The 20,445-nt window shown below is 39.1% G+C and overlaps 1 protein-coding gene across 1 annotated transcript; it reads right to left on the reverse strand.

Moving 5' to 3' along the window:
• Positions 1-8,899: 8,899 nt before the first annotated feature.
• Positions 8,900-20,233, reverse strand: LOC148020446 (membrane protein PM19L-like). Its single transcript, XM_087700965.1, has 4 exons — positions 19,999-20,233; positions 19,728-19,905; positions 9,195-9,240; positions 8,900-9,099 (listed from the first exon to the last, which is right to left on the reverse strand). Exons 1-4 carry the CDS (start codon positions 20,117-20,119, stop codon positions 9,013-9,015), a joined length of 432 nt encoding a protein of 143 aa, XP_087557091.1. The 5' UTR covers positions 20,120-20,233; the 3' UTR covers positions 8,900-9,012.
• Positions 20,234-20,445: the final 212 nt, after the last annotated feature.

The raw sequence follows: 20,445 nt of genomic DNA on the forward strand, positions 1-20,445 counted from the left end.
GTACGTAGAAGATACTTGAAAAACTCGGTCACACTCACATCGCTCCACCTGTATTTTGCTTGCATACTTAGGAGTGCAAGCAGCGTCTTTAGGTGAGATACTCAGGACCCATCATATAATGGTATGGATGCTTCCTCTCTTAGCGGATCAAATGTCTCAGCATCCATGGGTATCAATTCATTGATCATTGCCTCCATCTCAGGCTCCAAGATTGTAGAAAAGTTTGAAAGGCTAATTGTCTCCTCTAGTATATTAACGGTATAGACTGGGCCATGCCTTCCAAGTGGTGGATTGGCTTACACACTCCATCCATCGCATGCCTACGAACTCTTCTAATTGGCCGTAATAAGTGCATTCCTCTTCCTTGGAATGAGACATCACCTCCATGTATAAATATTATGACCACGTCTAATGTTTTTGCATATGATATTCAATTAGTTGCAAAAATAGTATAAGACATAATTGATACACATTTTTCTTACTGTTTGCTCAAACTCTGAGATCGCTTGATCAATGATCTCCGATTGAAACTTGTCGAAGTGTCGTACGTGTTCTATAGACAAGTGACGCTTTCGTCTGATTGCCAACTTGTATTGAGAGCAAGGACACGTGACACACTGATTAAGATACACCTCGTGATCTTGAATATCACAACTATCATCATTTTCCATTTTGTCTATGCTATGACAAACAATTTGTTCTTATTCTCATTCTCTTTTTCTTTCTTAATTTGTTTGAGAAGCGATTTCTTCTCTTGTAACCCAACAAAATTAACGTCAACTAAAGTCTTGGTTTTCTCCCCCTTTCTTTGCACCTTTCTTTGCACTCTTCATTTTATGTTCTCTCCCCCTTCTCTCTCTCTCTCTCTCTCTCTCTCTCTCTCTCTTTGTTGCCCTTCTTTTTGTTTCTCTCCACCTCCTTGTGTTTTCTCACTCATTCTGCTCTCTCCCTCCCCCCTCTCTCTCTTTCCCCATTTCTTTGTTATCTTTTATGTTTATTCTCTCTCTCTCTCTTTCCCTCTCTCTCGTTTTCTCTTTTTTTTTTCTTCTCTCTCTCTCTCTCTCTCTCTCAATCATTGATCAGTAATCTAAATAATTTAAAGCAAAGTATCTAACTAAACTAACTAACTAATAGATAAATCTATCACCCCCTCATGTTTTCTCACTCATTCTCCTCTCTCCCTCTCTCCCTCCCCCCCCCTCTCTCTCTCGCTTAATCATTGATCAGTAATCTAAATAATTTAAAGAAAAGTATCTAACTAAACTAACTAACTAATAGATAAATCTATCACCCCCTCGTGTTTTCTCACTCATTCTCCTCTCTCCCTCCCTCTCTCTCTTTAAATCAGCTAGAAATCATGGCTAGAAATCTATAAATCTAAACTTACTAATTGTAAACAAACCTACTAATAGCTTACCAATCACTTATTTAAATAGATAACAATTTAAACAATACAAACCTCTCTCTCTCTCTCTCTCTCTCTCTCTCTCTCTCTCTCTTAATCATTGATCAATAATGTAGAAAATTTAAAGCAAAGTATCTAACTAAACTAACTAACTAATAGATAAATCATAATCCTAAACTATACAAACCTCTCTCTCTCTCTCTCTCTCTCTCTCTCTCTCTCTCTCGTTTTCTCTTTTTTTTCATTTCTTCTTCTCCCTCTCTCATTTCCTCTCTTTCTCCCTCAATGCACCTCATTCTAATAAAAAAAGAAGAAGAAAGAACAAGAACAAACCAAGAGGAGGATGGATTGTTTATCTTCTCTTTGCGACAAACCCTCTCTTTGTTTCTCTCCACCCCTCGTGTTTTCTCACTCATTCTCCTCTCTCCCTTCTCCCTCCCTCTATCTCTTTCTTATATTCTTTGTTATCTTTCATGTTTATTCTCTCTCTCTCTCTCTCTCTCTCTCTCTCTCTCTCTCTCTCTCTCTCTCTCGTGCTCTCTTCCTTTTACTTTCTTCTTCTCCTTCTTTCATTTCCTCTCTTTCACCCTCAATGCACCTCATTCTCAACAAAAACAAACAAAAGAAAAGAAGAAAGAACAAGAATAAATCAAGAGGGGGCAATCTGCTCACCGCAAAGGCCCGAGGATGGATTCTTTGTCTCCTCTTTGCAACGGCCCCTCTTTTTCCTTGTGCACTTCCTCTTCTTTTTCGCAAACGACGATGACGGCGGCAGCGGCAATGAGAAGCTCTCATTCTCTCTCATTCTCTCTTCCTCTCCTTGTCCCTCCCAAAGGCACAATCTTTTTCACTCTCTCTTTTGCTCTCTCTTTCACTCTTTGCGGCAAAATGCCGTGATTGGGTTTCACCCATTTTTTTTTCTCTGAGTACTGTTGCGTCGCTAATATGCATCGCAACTACCCGTCGCTATGCCCCTATATCCTTGTAGTGGAATGCATTATACTAAAAAGGTTTATTTTTCAAGACAAATCTTTTCTTTCAAAAATAATAACATCAAGGCAAAACTCAACGTAAAGTGGTAATACCTTCCAATAGTATTCTTGGATTCTCCCTTCCTCGGGATCTAGTTTGGACTGAATCTAAACAATAATTTCATTCTTGAGAATTACCCCTTTAGAGTTTCGTGGATCCTTGCCCGTGATAAAAGAAAATTTTGGTTAGTTTAATTACGAATAGTATTCTTTGGCAATTTCATCTCAAGGTTTCTTATATACCGAGGATTAGTGTCCGTGATTATCCATCGGGGGTTTCAATTAGAAATATTAAGTATCTTAGAAATGCAATACCTTCCTTGTACTTATTTAGGTTCATCATGTACAAATCCAAGTTACCCCTTGGAATTTGTGGTTAGAAATTCCTTTAAAAGATTATATGCAGTAATTGAATAAAATCTTATTTTACGAATGCAGCATTTGTTGCCCGTTGATGGGATGGTAGCCTGCTAGCTGCCTTTATTATGAGAATATAGTACTTCGGAATCCATAACGGGTGCTTGGTTGATGGTATTCGCAACTTCGTTTGTAACTCCGGTACTCCGGTACTCATCATTCCATTTGTAGTGATTGTGTCTGCAACGTTATTGGCAGCTCTTGCCTCTGCGATCTTCGTAACTTTCTTCTTCTTCGAAGCCATGGTCTTTAATCACAAGATTGGAAAGGGGATTTTAACGAAGGATCTTGGGGGTAATTGGATTGAAAAAATTTTGATTGATGGGAAAAGGCGATCTCTAAGAATTTAGAAAAATCGAGAAGTCTTGATTCCATAGAGAAATAGGATAGAAGGGATGGAGAATTTGACTCCAAGAGTTCATGGAATATCCTTCTTGTCTTCATGACGAGGGTTTCCATCTTTGCACTTATCTTGCCCTACTTTCTCTTGCTCTATACTCCTGAGAAGGGCCTCTTCTCTCTTACTCTGGATGTCTCAATGGCTCCTCATGCCTCGTATTTATAGCTAAATGTAAGAGGAAGGGTTGTGGCCAAGAAGAAGGGCTCTTTATGGAGGGTATCTTGGAAAATCAACAATCTAGAAGCTTTTAAGATGCAATTTGATGTTGGCAATTTGATCTTTGAGGTCCAGAGAGGCTACAAGAGATGCCATGACTGATTCACCTGGCTCTCGGATGATCTTGTTTCAACCCAATCCTCTCGTCGAATCGAGAAGAGGGGGAGATTATTGGAGTTAATTGCTGAACTACAAAAGGAGAATTTAGGGTTTTTCATCCAGAAATAGGAATTTCAAAATTGTGGGGTTCATGGCACCGTTTTTAAAATCGAAAAAGGGGGGGGGGGGGGGAGGGTGGTAGCCTACTTGTCGACATCTTCCTTTCCTTATTCTTTTTATTAATCTTAAAGCTCTGTGATTTATCTTACTTGCCAAGTTTTAAATGGGTTTGGTCAAATTCGACTTATGGCTCATAACTCACGTTCATGTAGTAACTTCCGTGACGGATGGCTACAGTCCTTATTAATTTGAAAAAATATTGGGTTACGAACCTCAGTCCATTTTGCTCGAGACATTTTCTCTTTAATGGTTTAGAGTTCTTCAATCCCATTTTGTGAGAAGTCGAGAAGATTGAAATTAAGTCAGGATATCACAGGTTGAACCTCAATAACTTTGTTTTCTTTTGATTTTCCTTCATTGAAGCTACTAATGAAGATGTATAATGGAACTATGAATGCATATCAACACCTATTATGGCCATTATAGTAGGCGCGACTAGACATGAATTTGGCTTTGAAACATTATGAGAAGGCACATCAAAAGCATTATAAAAGGATGAACTAGGGGTACAAAAATAAAGGAATAGAGGAAGGGATTTTGGTGATAAGGTACAACATCAAATTGGACCATGATTTACAAAAAAAGTTTCAAGTGAGTTGGGAAGGATTGCTCAATTTCATAAGGAGATACACTAATGGTTTGAGATAAGTAGCATATGTATACTACGAAGACATATAAGATAATGTGCAGGGTTAAATAACATGCCTATGAGAAAAATTTGGATTTCAAGGTAATGTACGACTAAATATGAGCCCCTTTTGGTCAATGGGTATGATAAAAGATATAGCTTTTTCAATGTGCCCAATGGAATGGAAAGTGGCCTAATGAGCCTACTCATGGCGGCTGAGATGATGTGCCAAGCTATGTAGCATGATTAGGTTTATAAATGCGTGACGAGGTGGATTATTGTTGCTAACATAAGGAGTGATGTTATATGTGATATTATCATTTCCATTAGCATGACACCTCTACCGGAAAAAGCTAGCATTTCCATCTATGTTGGCCATTCTATGGAGGATACCACAACAAGAAAGGAGGATGCCAAGATTTATAGCTTGAAGAAGAAGGAAAACCGATAGTAGAAGAAGAGGTGGTGGAGGGGTATAAAGGAAAACTCTTTCTCTTTCTCACTCTCTCTATTGCTCTTTTGGAAAGGTGACAAGTGAAGGGCTTCTCGGATGGATAGAGATGCAAGGTGATGAGAGCAAGATTGTGGTGAAGTAGATGAAAATCGTATCAATGTGCACTTGAGGAGAACTTGTGGATATGAAAGTACAAATAGGAAAGGGTGTTGCAATCCAAGATTACTACTAGAGGGTGCTCAAGTTAGTTGAAGACTTTGTGTTGTTGATTGTTTAAAGACATGGTGTTGTTAAGGTGATGTGTACTCGTGTACTTGCATCAAAGTTCAATTCATTTCAAGTTGTTAGTGAAAGTGTGGAAGTGGCTCATGGAGTATGAGGCCTTGTGTTGGAAGTGTCTTAGAGCAAGACCTCCCTAAAGGTGATCCAAAGAATTCTACTTGCCCATATAGCTTTGAGTTGCAAAGGATTGGGATGCCAATGTTTTAGGTGTGCAAACTCTAGGTAATGATATTGTGTTCGTAGATCGGGAATTTGAATATGAAGGTGCAATCATGTTAGATGAAGAGAGTTGTTGTGTTTTCATTGTTCCCAAAGAGAAAAGTGCTCATGGAGTATGAGGCCTCATGTGTTGGAAGTGTCTTAGAGTAAGACCTCCCTAAAGGTGATCCAATGAATTCTACTTACCCATATAGCTTTGAGTTGCAAAGGATTGAGATGTGAATGTTTTATGTGTGCAAGATCTGGGTAAAGATATGGTGTTCTTGGATCAGGATTTTGAATATGAAGGTGCAATCATGTTAGATGAAGAGAGTTGTTGTGTTCTCATTGTTCCCAAAGAGAAGACTATGCCAAGTAAATATCATCATGAGGTGGTAGACATTAAATTCACTGAGGAGTGTATCGTGACATTTGACACATCCTTGTACATCATGTTCATTGAGCCTAGCCATAAAAGTTGTGATATTGTATTTTGTTTCCAGGTTATAAGAGGCTTTAATTGTATCTTTGTAGTTTTTTATATAAGCATTGATCTTTGTTTCATTATTCCATTTTCTTGAGGTGTGTGGTGTATTCTAGTTATCTTGGAGCTCTTGTTGGTTTCTTGGGCCTTAGTTGATGCTATATATTCTTTTCTCTTTTGCTTCATAGTGCAACAATTGACAAGATGAGATTGTCTTCTTATCTCATTAGGGAAAATTTGGATGCATTTTTTGGGCTATTAAGATCTTTAGGAATGTAGGGAATACTCCATAAAGATCGATTTTGTTATGGAACTTTTGGGGTTTTTAATAATGGCAAGCCCATAATTTGACTTATAGACTCCAAATTTATTGGATGTTGGTGCATTGGAGTCCTCTTGTCAAGACCTTTCCAATGATGTAGATTTGAGCTAGGATTCATACAATTAATAGCCCAAAAATGAGTCCAGCTTTCCGTGATGGATTGATGGATCGTAGAGGGGTAAATTTCTCCCAAATAGACCCTACCAAATTCTTAAGATTTGATCATTGTTTCAATGTTGCTTGAACATTACTTATGGCTTACTCAACCAAGTTGCTTGAACATGGTTAGATCTAGACACAACTTCTTCCAAATTCCATTGCATATGGCCTACTTAACTTAGTTCCCTTGAATTTGCACATTTCATATGCATATCATTTTGAGGAATGTAAGTCTCAAATCAAATATTTCTTTGTGCACTTTGCCAACCCTTTTCCAACACCCTTCTTATATTGCCAAGCATGCTAGAAATGCAAACAATGGTGTTGTTTTTTAAAAAGGGATTTGTTATCCTTCTGTTTAACATATTGTAGAGGGGTGAAGCTCCCCCCCCCCCCCCCCCCCCCCCCCCAAAAAAAAAAAAGAAAAAAAAAACTAATCCATGACCTCACCCAAAAGTCATAGCAAGGCCTTTGTAATATGTGATTTCCTATCAAGGCGCAATAATGCACTCTGCGATATGCTCAATCAATGACTTTCATGATGTAAATTGTAATGCGCAAAGCCTAGTTGAGAGATGAAGGTTTTCTATGCCTAACAATTCAACTTCATGTGCAAATTTCCAACAATTAAGATTAAAGCAACAAAATTGCACTTTGAAATTAAAAATTTAATCATGGCATACATGAGTTTGATAGGCACAAGAATATATATTGTATTCAAAATAGTCCATTACATCATTAGGCATAGTTGTGAGACACCATCATAGGGTTTAGGAGAGCATTACCAGGAACAAACTAGTGTATTACATCAATGGGAAACTATTTGATTGCTACAATAACTTTCTTGTGATGTCTTCGAATTGTTGGCAATTAGTGACCACATTGGCCACCAACTCCACATTCATTTCCTCAAAAATATTTCCCAAGGCAATCAAACTTATAGCTTTCCTACACAAATGAGTGTTGAAAGTACACCTTACTAGTTCCTTGTCAATCGAGATCACCTTATTGGCATTTAAGGTTATAATCAAGACACCAACACCCTAGAGAGTTCTTTGAGTATAATGAGTTGAACACTAGCATTGGAGGTGTATTTAGCATGGACTACAATAAATTTTTTGGGGGTGGGATCCTTCCAATGTACCAAGCGAGGGTGACATCCCTTTCAAAAGCCCCTCGAATCCTTTGCCAACTAGCAAGCTAATCTATATCTAATATAACCTTAAGCGAAAGAAATTTTGTATTTTTCCAATAAATCAGCTAAGGAAACATAAGCTACAAAATTACATCTTGGGGCTATATTGGCTTTGAGCTTTGCCTAGTTTGTCAAGTCATCTTAGATTTTGACTCATCAATTGTGCTCGGAAGGAGAGCACCTTGTTGGCATGGCCTGGCTCCTCATGGAATCCACCATAGCACAGGTAGCCTCAAATTCATCGGTACCCTCCAACCAAAACATTTAATAGAAGGCAATATGTGATAAGTAGACTCATTAATGTAAAGCAACATAATTGGGAAGAGGAATATTACAATAGAGACCTACAAGTAGACAAGAAGACATGAACACATATAATTGGGAGCAAGCTTTATATCATTCGCAATGTATGAATACTACTATAACAAGACAATTATCTCTCACCTCCTTAAATCCAAGAAATCTACATTTCCAATGAATCTTCAATACATTACAATGCCTTACTCAATGAGGGTATCTTGCTCTTGGTTGCATGTAGACCAATGAATAGTTCTTGAGCAATGCTCCTATCCATTTTTCATGTTCACATTTTGTATTATAAACATAGATAGTAGTGATGGAATCTTGAGGATGTCATTGATGACTTATAGATGCCATCAAATTAAATTCAAGAAGAAGGAGATGCTCGGAGTCATTGGGATGAAGTAAGCAAAGAGCTAATTGTAAGAGAGGAATGAATGATGGCTATGGAGCACAAAATGACAAGAGGATTGTTTGGCTATGGTTATGCCTGTTGTACTAAAGATTTGGTAAAGGAATTGATGGATGGATTTGCTACTTGGACAAGGAAAATTTCCCAAAAGAAGAAGCAATTCTTAAATAAACAAATTAAAAATATCTTTTTTAAAAGGAAAAAAGAGCCTTTTGGAAAGGAATGATTTAAAAAAAAAACCCCCAACTTTTTGGATGCCTAGTGAGGTCCACCTACCATGGGAGCTTAACACAATATAAGTTTTTCTTTTCTTTGTTATGGTAGGAGAGGAAGGGGGGATAAAGTGGAGGCAAAGGAACAAGCCTACTTGTGGGGGGCCCAATGTGAAAAAGAAAGTGGATAAAATATGCTCACCACCCCCTTTCTTATTACTCACCTCAAATCTCTTGCAATTCGAAAAGTGATTAACTCTTAATCTAAAAAGACCCTTTTTGAGTTTACATTTTTCCTAATGGATTGAATATTTTGTTAGAATTTGCTTAACATCTAAAATATAACCAAAGTGGACATTTGAGCATAAGTAGTATTAACAAGTATTATTTGTTGTTTTTATGTTTTAAGGGAACCATTGAAAGGACGATTTATTCTATCATTTTATTCAAAGAAGTATATTTAATGTACAATTATTACTCTACAATGAGTGAAATAAATAGTAAAATGTCAAAATTGACAAAAAGGTACATGCAAATCAATTGCTACGATAGTTAAGTGTATATTCTCAAAAATGGTTGTACAATAGTTGAAGTCTATATTCTCATAAATGGTTGTTTTTATATTCCCAAGGAATCGGCATGTAACACCAACAAGTAAAGTCCATGTGATACTGTCACTATGATGACAAAAGCCTCCAAACATTGCTACATGTTGAGAAACAAAGAACATGAAACATATTTAACTAAACAAAAGAAAAACTCATATGTGAAAAGGAAATGCATGAGAGAGAGAGGCTGACCAAAGTAGTGCCAACATGTCCAATATGAATTTGCTTGCATGCCAATCTATAACATCATCATTAAAATTTAATGTATGTTGATACTCTAAAGCCAATATCATCATAAAAAATAATTGTATGTTGATCGCATGAATGTAATCTATACAACTAAACATTCAAACAAGAGAGTGGGTATACAAAAGGACATCCTTATTTCACTATCTCCCTTATAGATCAACTTCAAAGAAAAGACAAAGCAAGAGAGTAGTTGATTGGAAAGCAACATCTTTATATCCTAACAAAACAAGAAAATAATGATAGAACAAAAAATATAGCATGAAATATGGAGAAATTGATTTCAGGGATTGCCATGTTACCCTTTCCAATTCTTTGTGGTATAACTATTTACTATTCAAAACTTGAGTTTAATGAGAGTATGAGATGCAAATGGAATAGTAGTGGCATGTAAATTTTTTTGAATACCTTATTTTACAATCTTAAGTTTTTATAATTCAACTCGAAAACTTTTCAAGGATTTGGAATGACTTTTTTGATTGCCAAAGCAAAATATGAAACTTTACCAAATATTTAAATATGAGCCCGGAAGTAATTAGGGGGATCTTTGTAAGGAAAAAAAAAAGATGATAAATGGAAGAGAGGAATGTTACATTCTTGGACATTTGGATGGGTATCAATAGAATGGTCATAGCCTTGGGTCATAAAGTGACCTAGTACAAATGCACTAAAAGTACCTTAGGGTTAGATCAACCAAGTCCTAAATAGGACTCAAGACCCATTTGTGCATATTATTATTGCATGATTACCACTCTTGGACTTTAGGCCCATGGGCCAATATGTCCCTACATTGGGATCTCTAACATGATGTATGTTTTCCATGTCTTGTGTATTGACGAAGAAGCTAGCTCTTTCTAGATCTTGCATTATAGTGTATTACATTTCTATCAATATTTTGGTGTGTTCACACTAGTTGGTTAGTTTCTTTCAACTAAGTGCATTTCTTTTCCACTAGATTTAGACTCCATACACACTAGCCAATTAGGTGGTTAGGTTAAGTCATTTGTGAATATTTCCTAGCATTTTTTATTAGGTCGACCAACATTTCTAGACCTCCTTGATGCAAATTGACTAGTTTTTTAGCAATGCCCTATTTATAGATGGCCTCCCCCACATGACTAATTATTTTTTCTTATAGATTAAGCACACTCAAGACTCTCCTTTGTCTTCCCATGTCATCTTTTGTCATTATTCTGATCTAGTGTCCTTGTTGACACTTTGGGCTACATGCACGGATTAATCAGTCTACCTCATATTCGACATTCATTAGAGTTTAGTGTAGATTTATAACTTTCATTCTCTTTTTTGAATGATCATAGTATTTTACTGATATTTACTTAAAAAATAAATTCATTTTTATTTATTGTGGATTTTATCTATTTTTTGCATGATTTATGACTTGTTGCACAAGTAAACGTGTGATACTAGTCGCATTATGCTTAGTAGACAGATGAAAGAATATTAATGTGTTTTGTGATGTGGTGAGCAAATTATTAAACACAGTTATGAAGAATAAATATTTTGAAAAAATGCATTTTAATGTGTGAAAATTGTATACTTCATAGAGGGAAATATTATTGGAAATCATATGCTACACCGTGAAAATATTATATTTTTGTAAGTGCTCATAAACGCAAGGACTCTACATGCACACTTCACAATTGATTTAATTATTGTAAAAGCTTAGAAAAGTTTAAAATATTATTTTCTATGTAAAGCTATTAGAATATATTAGATTTATTTTGACAAAAGTAAGTCATGCAAGAAAAGGAAAATGAAAAACACAAAAAGATACCTTCAATATATTTTGAGCATAAAAGTCTAATATAATTTATAAATATATGCATGGAAAATGTGCTTACTCATGCATGGGGGGAGATTGTATCTAATCTTATGTCATGCAAGCTTTGTGGATTTATTCTCTCTTGCAATTTGTTTCTCTCCTATTTCTCTTTCAATTTTTATCTATTGTATAATGAAGGCTAGCAACATTGGTATGAAAGGACAATGATTGGTGGATGCATCAACATTGAAGAGCAACCACATATTCATCTTACAAAGTTGCATCATCATCATGATCATCATCAAGGCTCATTCCATTATCTAGTGGTTGAAGGCTTTACACTAAGACTTTTACCATAAAGGTTTACTTTGCCATTCAAAGTGTGTCTCTTTTCAATTTATTGAGAGGGAGACTCTTATTGTAAGGCCTTTTCCACAAGACTTATTCAAAAGCTTCTTTCTCCTTCTATCAAAACCATGAGATTATTCCAAAAACAACTTCACCTAGTGGTTTTACTCAAGATGGTGGTTTTTGATTATAGGGGAAGATACTCATATCAATAACCACAAATCTAATTCCGCTAGCTATAGGCCTTCAAAATGCACCTCCAATTCATCCTCCTTCTATTAATTTCACTACCAAGATTGATGGACGAATGCTATCAAACAGTGATGTTCATCGTCATTTTCCTTTCATTCTATCTCTTAAAACTTAAACAAAAGCTTTAAGCTCTAAAGCTTCAAAGCTTTTGAAAATAGTGCAATGCACGATCTTTTTTTTGGGGGGAGGGGGAGTAGGAGGGGGTTTTATTACTTATTAAGCCCCATTTTCACATAGCCTGCCTATACACAAGCTTTTCTATAGGTTGTTTTTGTGCAAGGGAGTCCTTGATTTCTTCAACTAGCCCAAGAGGATTTTCTTTTCTAAGCCCCTCTTTCTATGCAAGGAAACTGTAGACATTATTTAGCAATTAAATCCTTGTTCACACACAAGAATATCTACTTTGTGGGGTATTCTAAATAATTGTTCCTATGTGAAAATTATTTTTCTCCCATGTCGAGTCCTTTGAATAGGGATGAAGTAAATATGGAATCGTATCTCCCAAAAATTACTTTACAATAACAAATCAATCTTCTTCAACATAATTTGACTGAAGTTACTAAAGCACTTTAAAAGCAAGAACGGCAACAAAATTCAACATCTCAAGACGAAGATGATCATAGTGTTCGAATTTTGAAAGGCGTATTTAATGCACAATAAACTAAGAAGAAATAGAAAATCAGCCACCATAAGTCTTTTCAATTTTATAAATTTGATGAAAAAAGGATGAAAATATAGTTTTATCTTAGTTGAGCTAGTCCAATGATTATTTCAATGACAAAGCTTTTCTAGAGAATGATAAAATCAAGTGTGCAACCAAACTTTTGACAGATGAAGCATCACTTTGATAGAATGTACTTCACTATAGCACCAATCGATTAAAAATGTGGAATGCTTTTCAAAAAAAGTTGAAGAATCTTTCCTTTCGTCTCAATTTCATATTCAAGTAAGGCAAAATTGGTCAAATTTGTCTTGACACAAAGGTGATAATGTGTCTACATACACTAAACAATTTTAGCATCCAAGCTAAAATAAATTCTTTCAAACCCACTTCACTTCGTGATGTTTTTTTCTATGCCAGTCATGTTGATGCTAGGGGTAAAGGCGCATGTGCATAACTGCACATGTATTCATTATACTGACAATACCCGCGCACCTGTACACTGCAAATAGCGACCGCCCATCACTGTCACTTCATTCTTTATTCTTTCAGTGACATTTGAATAAGGGAAGACTAGTCACATATTGTGACTATTGGAGTTCCCACATACAATGTCTTTCTCTCTCTCTTTTGCTCTCTTGCTCCATCTACCATAACTCTTGCTTTTGCTTATGTACTTTAACTCAGGCTCTACCTTTCAACTCGTATCAGAGGCAACCATTTGAGGAGCTTCTTCATCCTTTGCTTCAGTCTGGATTCAAAGCTTTAACTCAAGGTTTCATGGCAACCATTGTTTCTTCCTTTGGAGGTATGGATTGAGTCTTTCCTTCTCCTGACTTGTTTCAGCTTGCTCTCGGCTTGTTGAGAAGTTTCCCAAGGCTTAACTGAGTCTTATTAAGTGCTTATTGAGTTGAGAAGCAGCCATTCTATCAATTTTGAGTGGATATAGAGCATACTGTAGAAGTCATGGATAGCTATGGCAGTTTGACAGCATTGTCGTATTTTGGTTATAGCTTTTGTATATGGTATCGGATTTAGGTGTTCTATAGCTAAAAATGAAGCACAAGACAAGAGTTACAAATCTAGGCACTCATGGAGTTGATTATGTGCAGCTTTTTGTTCTATGTTTTACAGAGAACATAATAGTTCTAGTTTTTGGACAACAAGCAATAAATTCCATAACACATGTTTGATGCTTCTGTTAGCAGTCATGTTTGTCATGCCTTGTCATCTCTTGCCTGTGAGCCTTAGTCTGAGTCAGATGAGGACTTTAGGAGCTCTGACTTATCTATCACTTGTTTTGACGGAGGAGGTAGCTCATTCTAGAGCACTCAGTTTATTCCATTTCAGTGTATTCAGCATTCATTTCAGTCAGTGCAGATTTTCTTCCTTCATTCCCTGCTTTCTCTCTCTCCTCCTCTGTGTTCGTGTTCTTCCGTTGCGCACTCTCACATGGTATCATCGCCTGACTGAGAGCATGGAGGACCTAACCTTGTGGAGAGATACCTCACCCCTCTTCTGCTGCTGTCGCCTCATCTCCAACTGCCCAGGCGGCCCCTCCAGGTAGCCATTCTTCTTGCGTTTGCTGCAGACGACTACTCTCGAGACTGCCACATCATCAAACGACTTCTCCTGCTTGCGTTTTCCATCAGGCGGCCCCTCCTTCAGCTGGGTGACACATCATCAGGCTGTGTTTTGCAGATCCGGTGGTCGTTTCCACTTCTGGCGGCTCATCTTCTGTTGGAGACCCACTCCCAGGCTGCGTTTTGGTATTAGCGGCTTCTTTTCTGGTGATCTTCATCAGATATCCTTGCGTTTTGCAGCTCCAGGTGTTTGTAGGCTATCACAGCCTGTGTTTTGGTGGTTGGTGACTAGACTGCTGGTCCTACTTCGGCTTCGGCACAGTTTTCTTTGGTGTTTGGTGTTTTGCAGATTGAAAGATGTCTTCTCATCAGTTTACGGGCTTTGATGACTCAGATGACGAGCTTTTGTCTCGACACTCATCTGAACGGAGGCGTGATTTCTATCACGAGGACCGTCGTCCGGAGTCTATTCCTCTTTCCCGTCCCCCTTCTATTCATGTATCTCAGGACCGGTTGGATGGCTCCAACTTTTCTCTATGGTCCTGCAAGGTGGAGTGTATCTTGGACTCCTTCGATCTTTGGGAGCTTGTTTCTGTTCCTATTCCCCGGCCTAAGGTGGATCCCGCAGATGGGACATCTATGGATCGTGCAACCTTATGGGATCGGCTTAATTCTAGAGCCAGATCTTTCCTCTTTCTGAGTTTGCAGGATTCTGTCCTTGTTCATGTTCACAGGTTGAAGACTACAGCAGACGTGTGGAGAAAGCTCGCGTCTCTCTATCAACAGAAGACGTTTGCCCACCGGATATCTCTCGAAAAGAAGTTGCGGATGCTCGCTATTGATGATAGTCCTTCCATGAAGGACCATATCAACAGATTACAAGATATGAGGGATGAGCTTGCATCCCTCGGTCGGACGATATCTTCTGAAGACATGGCTATGATTCTTTTGACTCAGCTGCCATCGCCTCGGTTTGATGTCTTCTACACCAGCCTTCTTACATCGAGGACCCGTGAGAAGCTTCTATGGGAGGAGCTATCCCCGCTTATCTTGGAGCGTGACGAGCGACTCAGAGAGGTCAGTGCTAGTGGAACCAACTCCACTAGAGCCTTTGTTGCAGGTTCGGGAGGACAAAAGAAAAAGAAGAAGTCAAAGGCTACGAAGAAGGACAGTTCTTCAGGCTCTGACTCAGATTCAGAGAGACCGAAGTGCCCACACTGTGGGAAAGGGGCACATCCCGAGGAGAAATGCTAGAAGAAGTACCCTCACCTTCGTCCGGGAGCGAAGGGTGGATCTACATCGGAGCCTTCTTCTACCTCTACACCAGCTGTTACCCATGAGTCAGTGTTCCTTCATATCCATGGTTTGGAGGAGGATCCTTCTTCCGTGGCTGCAGTGTCTTCTGCGCAGCCTTGGTTAGTGGACAGTGGTGCTTCGAGTCATATGACTCCCCGAGGTGATTTGTTACAGGATCTCCGTCCATCAGAGGGTTCAGTCACTGTTGGTGACATTTTATCGGTGCCTATTAGTGGTGTTGGCACATTGCCTTTGTTTACCGACCGACCTTCGAGCTCCTTTTCCCAGGCCCTACATGTTCCGGATTTGGGCCTTCCTCTCCTCTCAGTTTATGGCCTTACAAGGCTTGGCACACGTGTGATCTTCACCGAGCATGCCGTTGTTATTGAGGATTCTCTTACAGGAGCTGTCTTATCTACAGGTTGGCAGGAGAGCGGGCTTTACAGGCTCCATTCCCCTTCTTTGATGCAGGGTCCTCCGAGGCAGTCTATTGCTACACCCGTTCTCGCTTGTGCACCTTCTATTCCACAGGTTCCTTCCCATCCCCCACCCTCTCCTCCGGTGGTTCCCTCGTACCTCCCATCCCTTTCAGAGGGGGACGATCTCGGTGATGCGGCTGTGGATTCCCTGGCCCCTAGTGTTTTAGAGGGGGATTCCCAGGATCGTGAGGAGCTCCTTCAGCAGCAGTCTATATTGACGGACTTCATCGACCTTGGCATTCCTCTTGCCACCCCAGGATCCGTTTCTCCCTTGGCCTTCTGCCACATCCAGGATCTGAGAGGGGGTGTTAGCAGTCATGTTTGTCATGCCTTGTCATCTCCTGCCTGTGAGCCTTAGTCTGAGTCAGCTGAGGACTTTAGGAGCTCTGACTTGTCTATCACTTGTTTTGACGGAGGAGGTAGCTCATTCTAGAGCACTCAGTTTATTCCATTTCAGTGTATTCAGCATTCATTTCAGTCAGTGCAGATTTTCTTCCTTCATTCCCTGCTTTCTCTCTCTCCTCCTCTGTATTCGTGTTCTTCTTCCGTTGCGCACTCTCACAGCTTCGAGGATGCTACTTTGGTACCTAGATCGTATGATTATGCTTTTGGGATGCTATTTGGGTGATTTAGAGCTTGATTAGCTCAATTTTATAGAGCTTTATTGCTATCATAATAGTTTGGATAGCAAGTATACAACAATGAGCTTCATGCTTTAAATGCCTATTGTACCTACATAATATTTTTGGTATACTATATGTCTACAGTGATGTCTAGGATTGATGTATGAGCCTAGATATAGTTATGACATGATTTGGAACTTGGATTTGAGATACATTTAAGTACTTGGACTTTGGTCAGTTGCTTTGAGATTTTATGCTTACTCACAGATATTGACGTTTCATTTGACACTTATGCTCTTGTATGTATTTGTGATGTGCTTGGGCTTCTCGAATGCCTTGATGTATATATCTTAAGCTTTGCTTGCTCACTTTGCATTCCAAATTCACTTCTAATGGGAGACACTTGTATTTACTTGGCAGAGCTTGATTCTTTGAGATAGTGGGTCATTTACTTCATATACATGCTCTCTTGATATGTATTGGATGCAGTTATCCTACAGTGGGCTGATTTGATCACTTACTTTGGACCTCACACTTATGTATGTCAGTGTGTTGTTAGTGATATTTATATATTTATGGGTTATGTATTAAGCTTTGCTCAGTGGGTTATGTATTTGACAGTTCTTTTCTCTTTACCTTGAGATCTCCTATGTGCATGATATCTATACCTACCGCATGTATGATTACTAACACACTATAGTTGTGACAGCTTTTAGTGCCAGCTGTTCTTGGTCTTTCTTTCTTTGTTGCTCATAGTTGGTTATTTTATTATAGTAGCATGTCATTTTAGTTTTATGCATTTTATCAGAGGGCAATCACTTGGATTTGATAGTTACTTGCTTACAATTTGTGGACAACTCACCATTTGGACAATTTCTCTTGCTTGATTTGGTTGTGATTTTGAAACTATTTCGTTGCCATTTACAACAGCTGCTTGTCTTGGACTGTGCATTCATTTACTCCATTATGGCTGATGGATCGAATGATAGTGCTATCTTTAACATTGAGAAGTTGGATGGCACAAATTACAGCTATTGGAAGGCACAAATTACAGCTATTGGAAGGCACAAATCTAATAGGTTCTAGTGCAGAAATTACAGATTAAACCATTGAGACATAAGGGTATAAAGCCCAAATGCTTTGATACAAAGGACTGGGATGAACTGGATGAGTTATGTAAATCTACAATAATTTTGTCACTCTCTAAGCATGTCTACTATAATGTTGTCTCTGATAGGCAGACCGCATGGGAGTTATGGGATAAGATTTGCAATGTCTATGACAAGCAGAGCCTTGTCTCTCGGATGTATTGACTGAAGTAACTCATGGACCTTCATATGGAGGGAAACTCCATGTCCGCCCACTTGAATGAGTTTCATTCTATTTTCAGCCACTTGTCTTCGTAGGGAATTAAATTTAATAACAATCTTCCTTCCTTGTTCTTGCTGGTTACATTGGTTGAGTCATGGGACACATTTCATACTGCTATGCGTGCAAATATGACAACTAGGCTGAAATTGCAGATTGTAGAGGGTGCGCTCTTGAATGAAGAGGTTAATAGAAAGAATGTCAATGCTCCCCGCACCTCTTATGCTTTGATAATCGTAGGTAATAATGGTAGGAGCGGTAATGACTATTGTGAAAGAGACTCTTAGAAGTCTCGTTTTCAGTCACATGGACAGTCTCACAGTATGCCATATGGCTATAAGTCTGCGTTGACTTGTCACTATTGCGGGAAGTAGGGTCATATTCGACCACATTGTCATAAAATACATAATAACAAGTACAAAGAAAAGGGAAATGATAAAGTGCAAGAAAAGAATGATGATTGTAGCATTGCCCCTAGCAAGTCCAGTGTCAAGTTTGAAGAGATTAATGTCGTACAGTCTGATTTTGATGATGGCTATATACTTGCAAGTTCTTCTTGTGATACTTCACAATTGATTGATGTTTCGTCTGCATATGCTCACTGTTGGTGGCTGCTTGCTTCAGGGGCTTCATTTCATGTCACCCCTCATCAAGAGCGGTTCCACTCCTATCGCAGAATGATGGGATTTGTTAGATTGGATAATGACCTAGCCTTGCATATTGTTGGTATTACAAATGCCTAGCTGCAGTTTCCTTTAGACATTATGTTTACTTTGTATAATGTATGCCATATTTTGGCTTTGACTAAAAGCCTGCTTTTAGCTGTGGATAGTTGGATGATGCATGTGATGTTGTAATCTTTGATGATTCCTTATGGAAGCTTATCCATGGGAACCTTATCCTAGCACGAGGTACCAAGTTTGGTACTCTTTATCCCTTACTTGTATCTAGGCTTATCGACCATGTATACCTCACCCCAAAATTAATGGCTTATTCCTTCACATCCACGATCCTTCTTCATCGGTCATCTCCTTGCCAAAGCAGCCTTGGCTCATCAACATCGTTTCTTCAAGCCATATAACTTCTCAAGGAGATTTGTTATATGACCCAAAGGGTATAATACATATCGGTGACATTTTGTCGGTGCCTATTAATGGCGTTGGTAATTTGTCATTATTGCTTGATGGACCTTTCGAGCTCCATTTTAGAAGTCCTATGTGTTTCGAATTTGGGCTTTCCTCTCCTCTTAGTTCATGGGCTTACTAGAGGTACACAGGTAGTCTTGATTGAGAATGCTGTCCTTATTAAGGATTCTCCTTTAGGAGCCATTTTTGCAACAGCTTGGTAGGAGATAAGACTACACAAGCTCCATTCCCCTTCCATTGTGTAGTACAGTTCTCCAAAACAGCTCTCTATTGCCACAACCATTTTCAATTGTGCACCAATTATCCCACAGGTTCCATCCCATCCCCCACCATCTCCTCTGGTGGTTTCATTATACTCCCATTCCTTCTAAAGGGGAACGATATTGATAATGTGAATATGGATTCCCTAGTCCCTTGTGTTTCAAAGGGAATTTCTAAGATCATGGGGAGTGTCTTCATCGATGAACTTCATCAACATTGGCACTTGGCTGGTTTTACAAGGAGGATTATCTATTAAAACTTGTAGGGTTAGTGTTTGAGGCAAGATGGATTCACTTCATCCTAGAGCTAACTCAAGTTTTGAAAAACCTTCTAAAAAAATTGTATTAGAAAGAAAGACGTCTTCTTAAAAAGTTTAGGTATAATTTCTCAGAGCGATGAAAAATGCACATATTGAAATTTCGAGATGCCTATCTAAAAATTCTAAACGTCTCTCGAGTGTGGAACCAAAAAGGTTCATGTATGGTTCAATAAAGAATGTTTTTCAAACCCTAGATAGGGCTTAAGGCTTAAAACATTTGGAATTGGGTCCTTTAAAATGCAAATTTTGTAATGTGGAGAGAGGTATTTCCCTTTTAATGTTTGAATTAAAAAATTTGCAAAAGCGGGGGGGGGGGGGGGCCTGGTGGTGGGAGGGGGGGGAGGGGGGTTAGGGGGCGTACCCAAAGGCGACGAGGAGGAGCAGCATGGCGATGAGGGCGGAGGAGGCAGCGGTGCTCTCATTGTGGGCCTTGTTGCGGGTGATGACGTGGAACCCCACCAGAACCGCGGCCACGCCGGCCGCGCCCGCCACCAGGCTGAACACCGCCAGGTTGTAGGTGGCCGCGTTCCCATCCGTCTCTGCCCAAATTCAACAGGGCTCCTCTTAGGAGGGAGGAGATTCTCTTCTTGGGGCGGCGGGGGGGGAATGAGAGGGTTTGTTTATTTTCTTACCAGTGCCGTCCATCATGCTGTCCAGTGCCCACCCGGCTATCCCCAGCACCACCACGAACAAGGCGAAATTCAGGATTAGCAGCGGCACTAGCAGGGCGCTATCCAGCACCTTCCTCGCCATGACTCGGGGCTTTCTCTTTCTTCTCTGTGCTCTGCTTGCCCGATCCCCCCTGCTTCCAAATCAACCTTCCCAGCTCCCCTCCCTCCTTCGCTCTCTTCTTCTTTTGGGCCTCTGGCCGGCCCAGCCAGTACGCTTTCACACCGTCACATCATCAATCACATGGGTCGTATCTTTGGTTTTTGCCCCCCCCTAAAGTTTCGACCATTAACCACCTTACAAATTGTTACGAAAAGATCTTAAGTTTTGAATTCAAAAACCTTGGGCCATTAGAGTTTTTCTTATATGTAGTAAATATATATTAAAATGAAGAAAATAGTCACATCACC

The sequence above is a fragment of the Lygodium microphyllum genome, chromosome 19, assembly GCF_053477565.2.
Source record: "Lygodium microphyllum isolate KBCC chromosome 19, Lygodium_microphyllum_v1.1.10, whole genome shotgun sequence".
Lineage (NCBI taxonomy): Eukaryota > Viridiplantae > Streptophyta > Polypodiopsida > Schizaeales > Lygodiaceae > Lygodium > Lygodium microphyllum.

Coding starts and splice junctions, on each gene's coding strand:
- LOC148020446 (XM_087700965.1), bottom strand. CDS start 20,119: ATGGCGAGGAAGGTGCTGGATAGCGCCCTGCTAGTGCCGCTGCTAATC. Junction 9,241..19,727: donor CTCCTCCTCGTCGCCTTTGG/GTACGCCCCCTA, acceptor ATGATGTTATAG/ATTGGCATGCAAGCAAATTC. Junction 9,100..9,194: donor GACATGTTGGCACTACTTTG/GTCAGCCTCTCT, acceptor CTCAACATGTAG/CAATGTTTGGAGGCTTTTGT.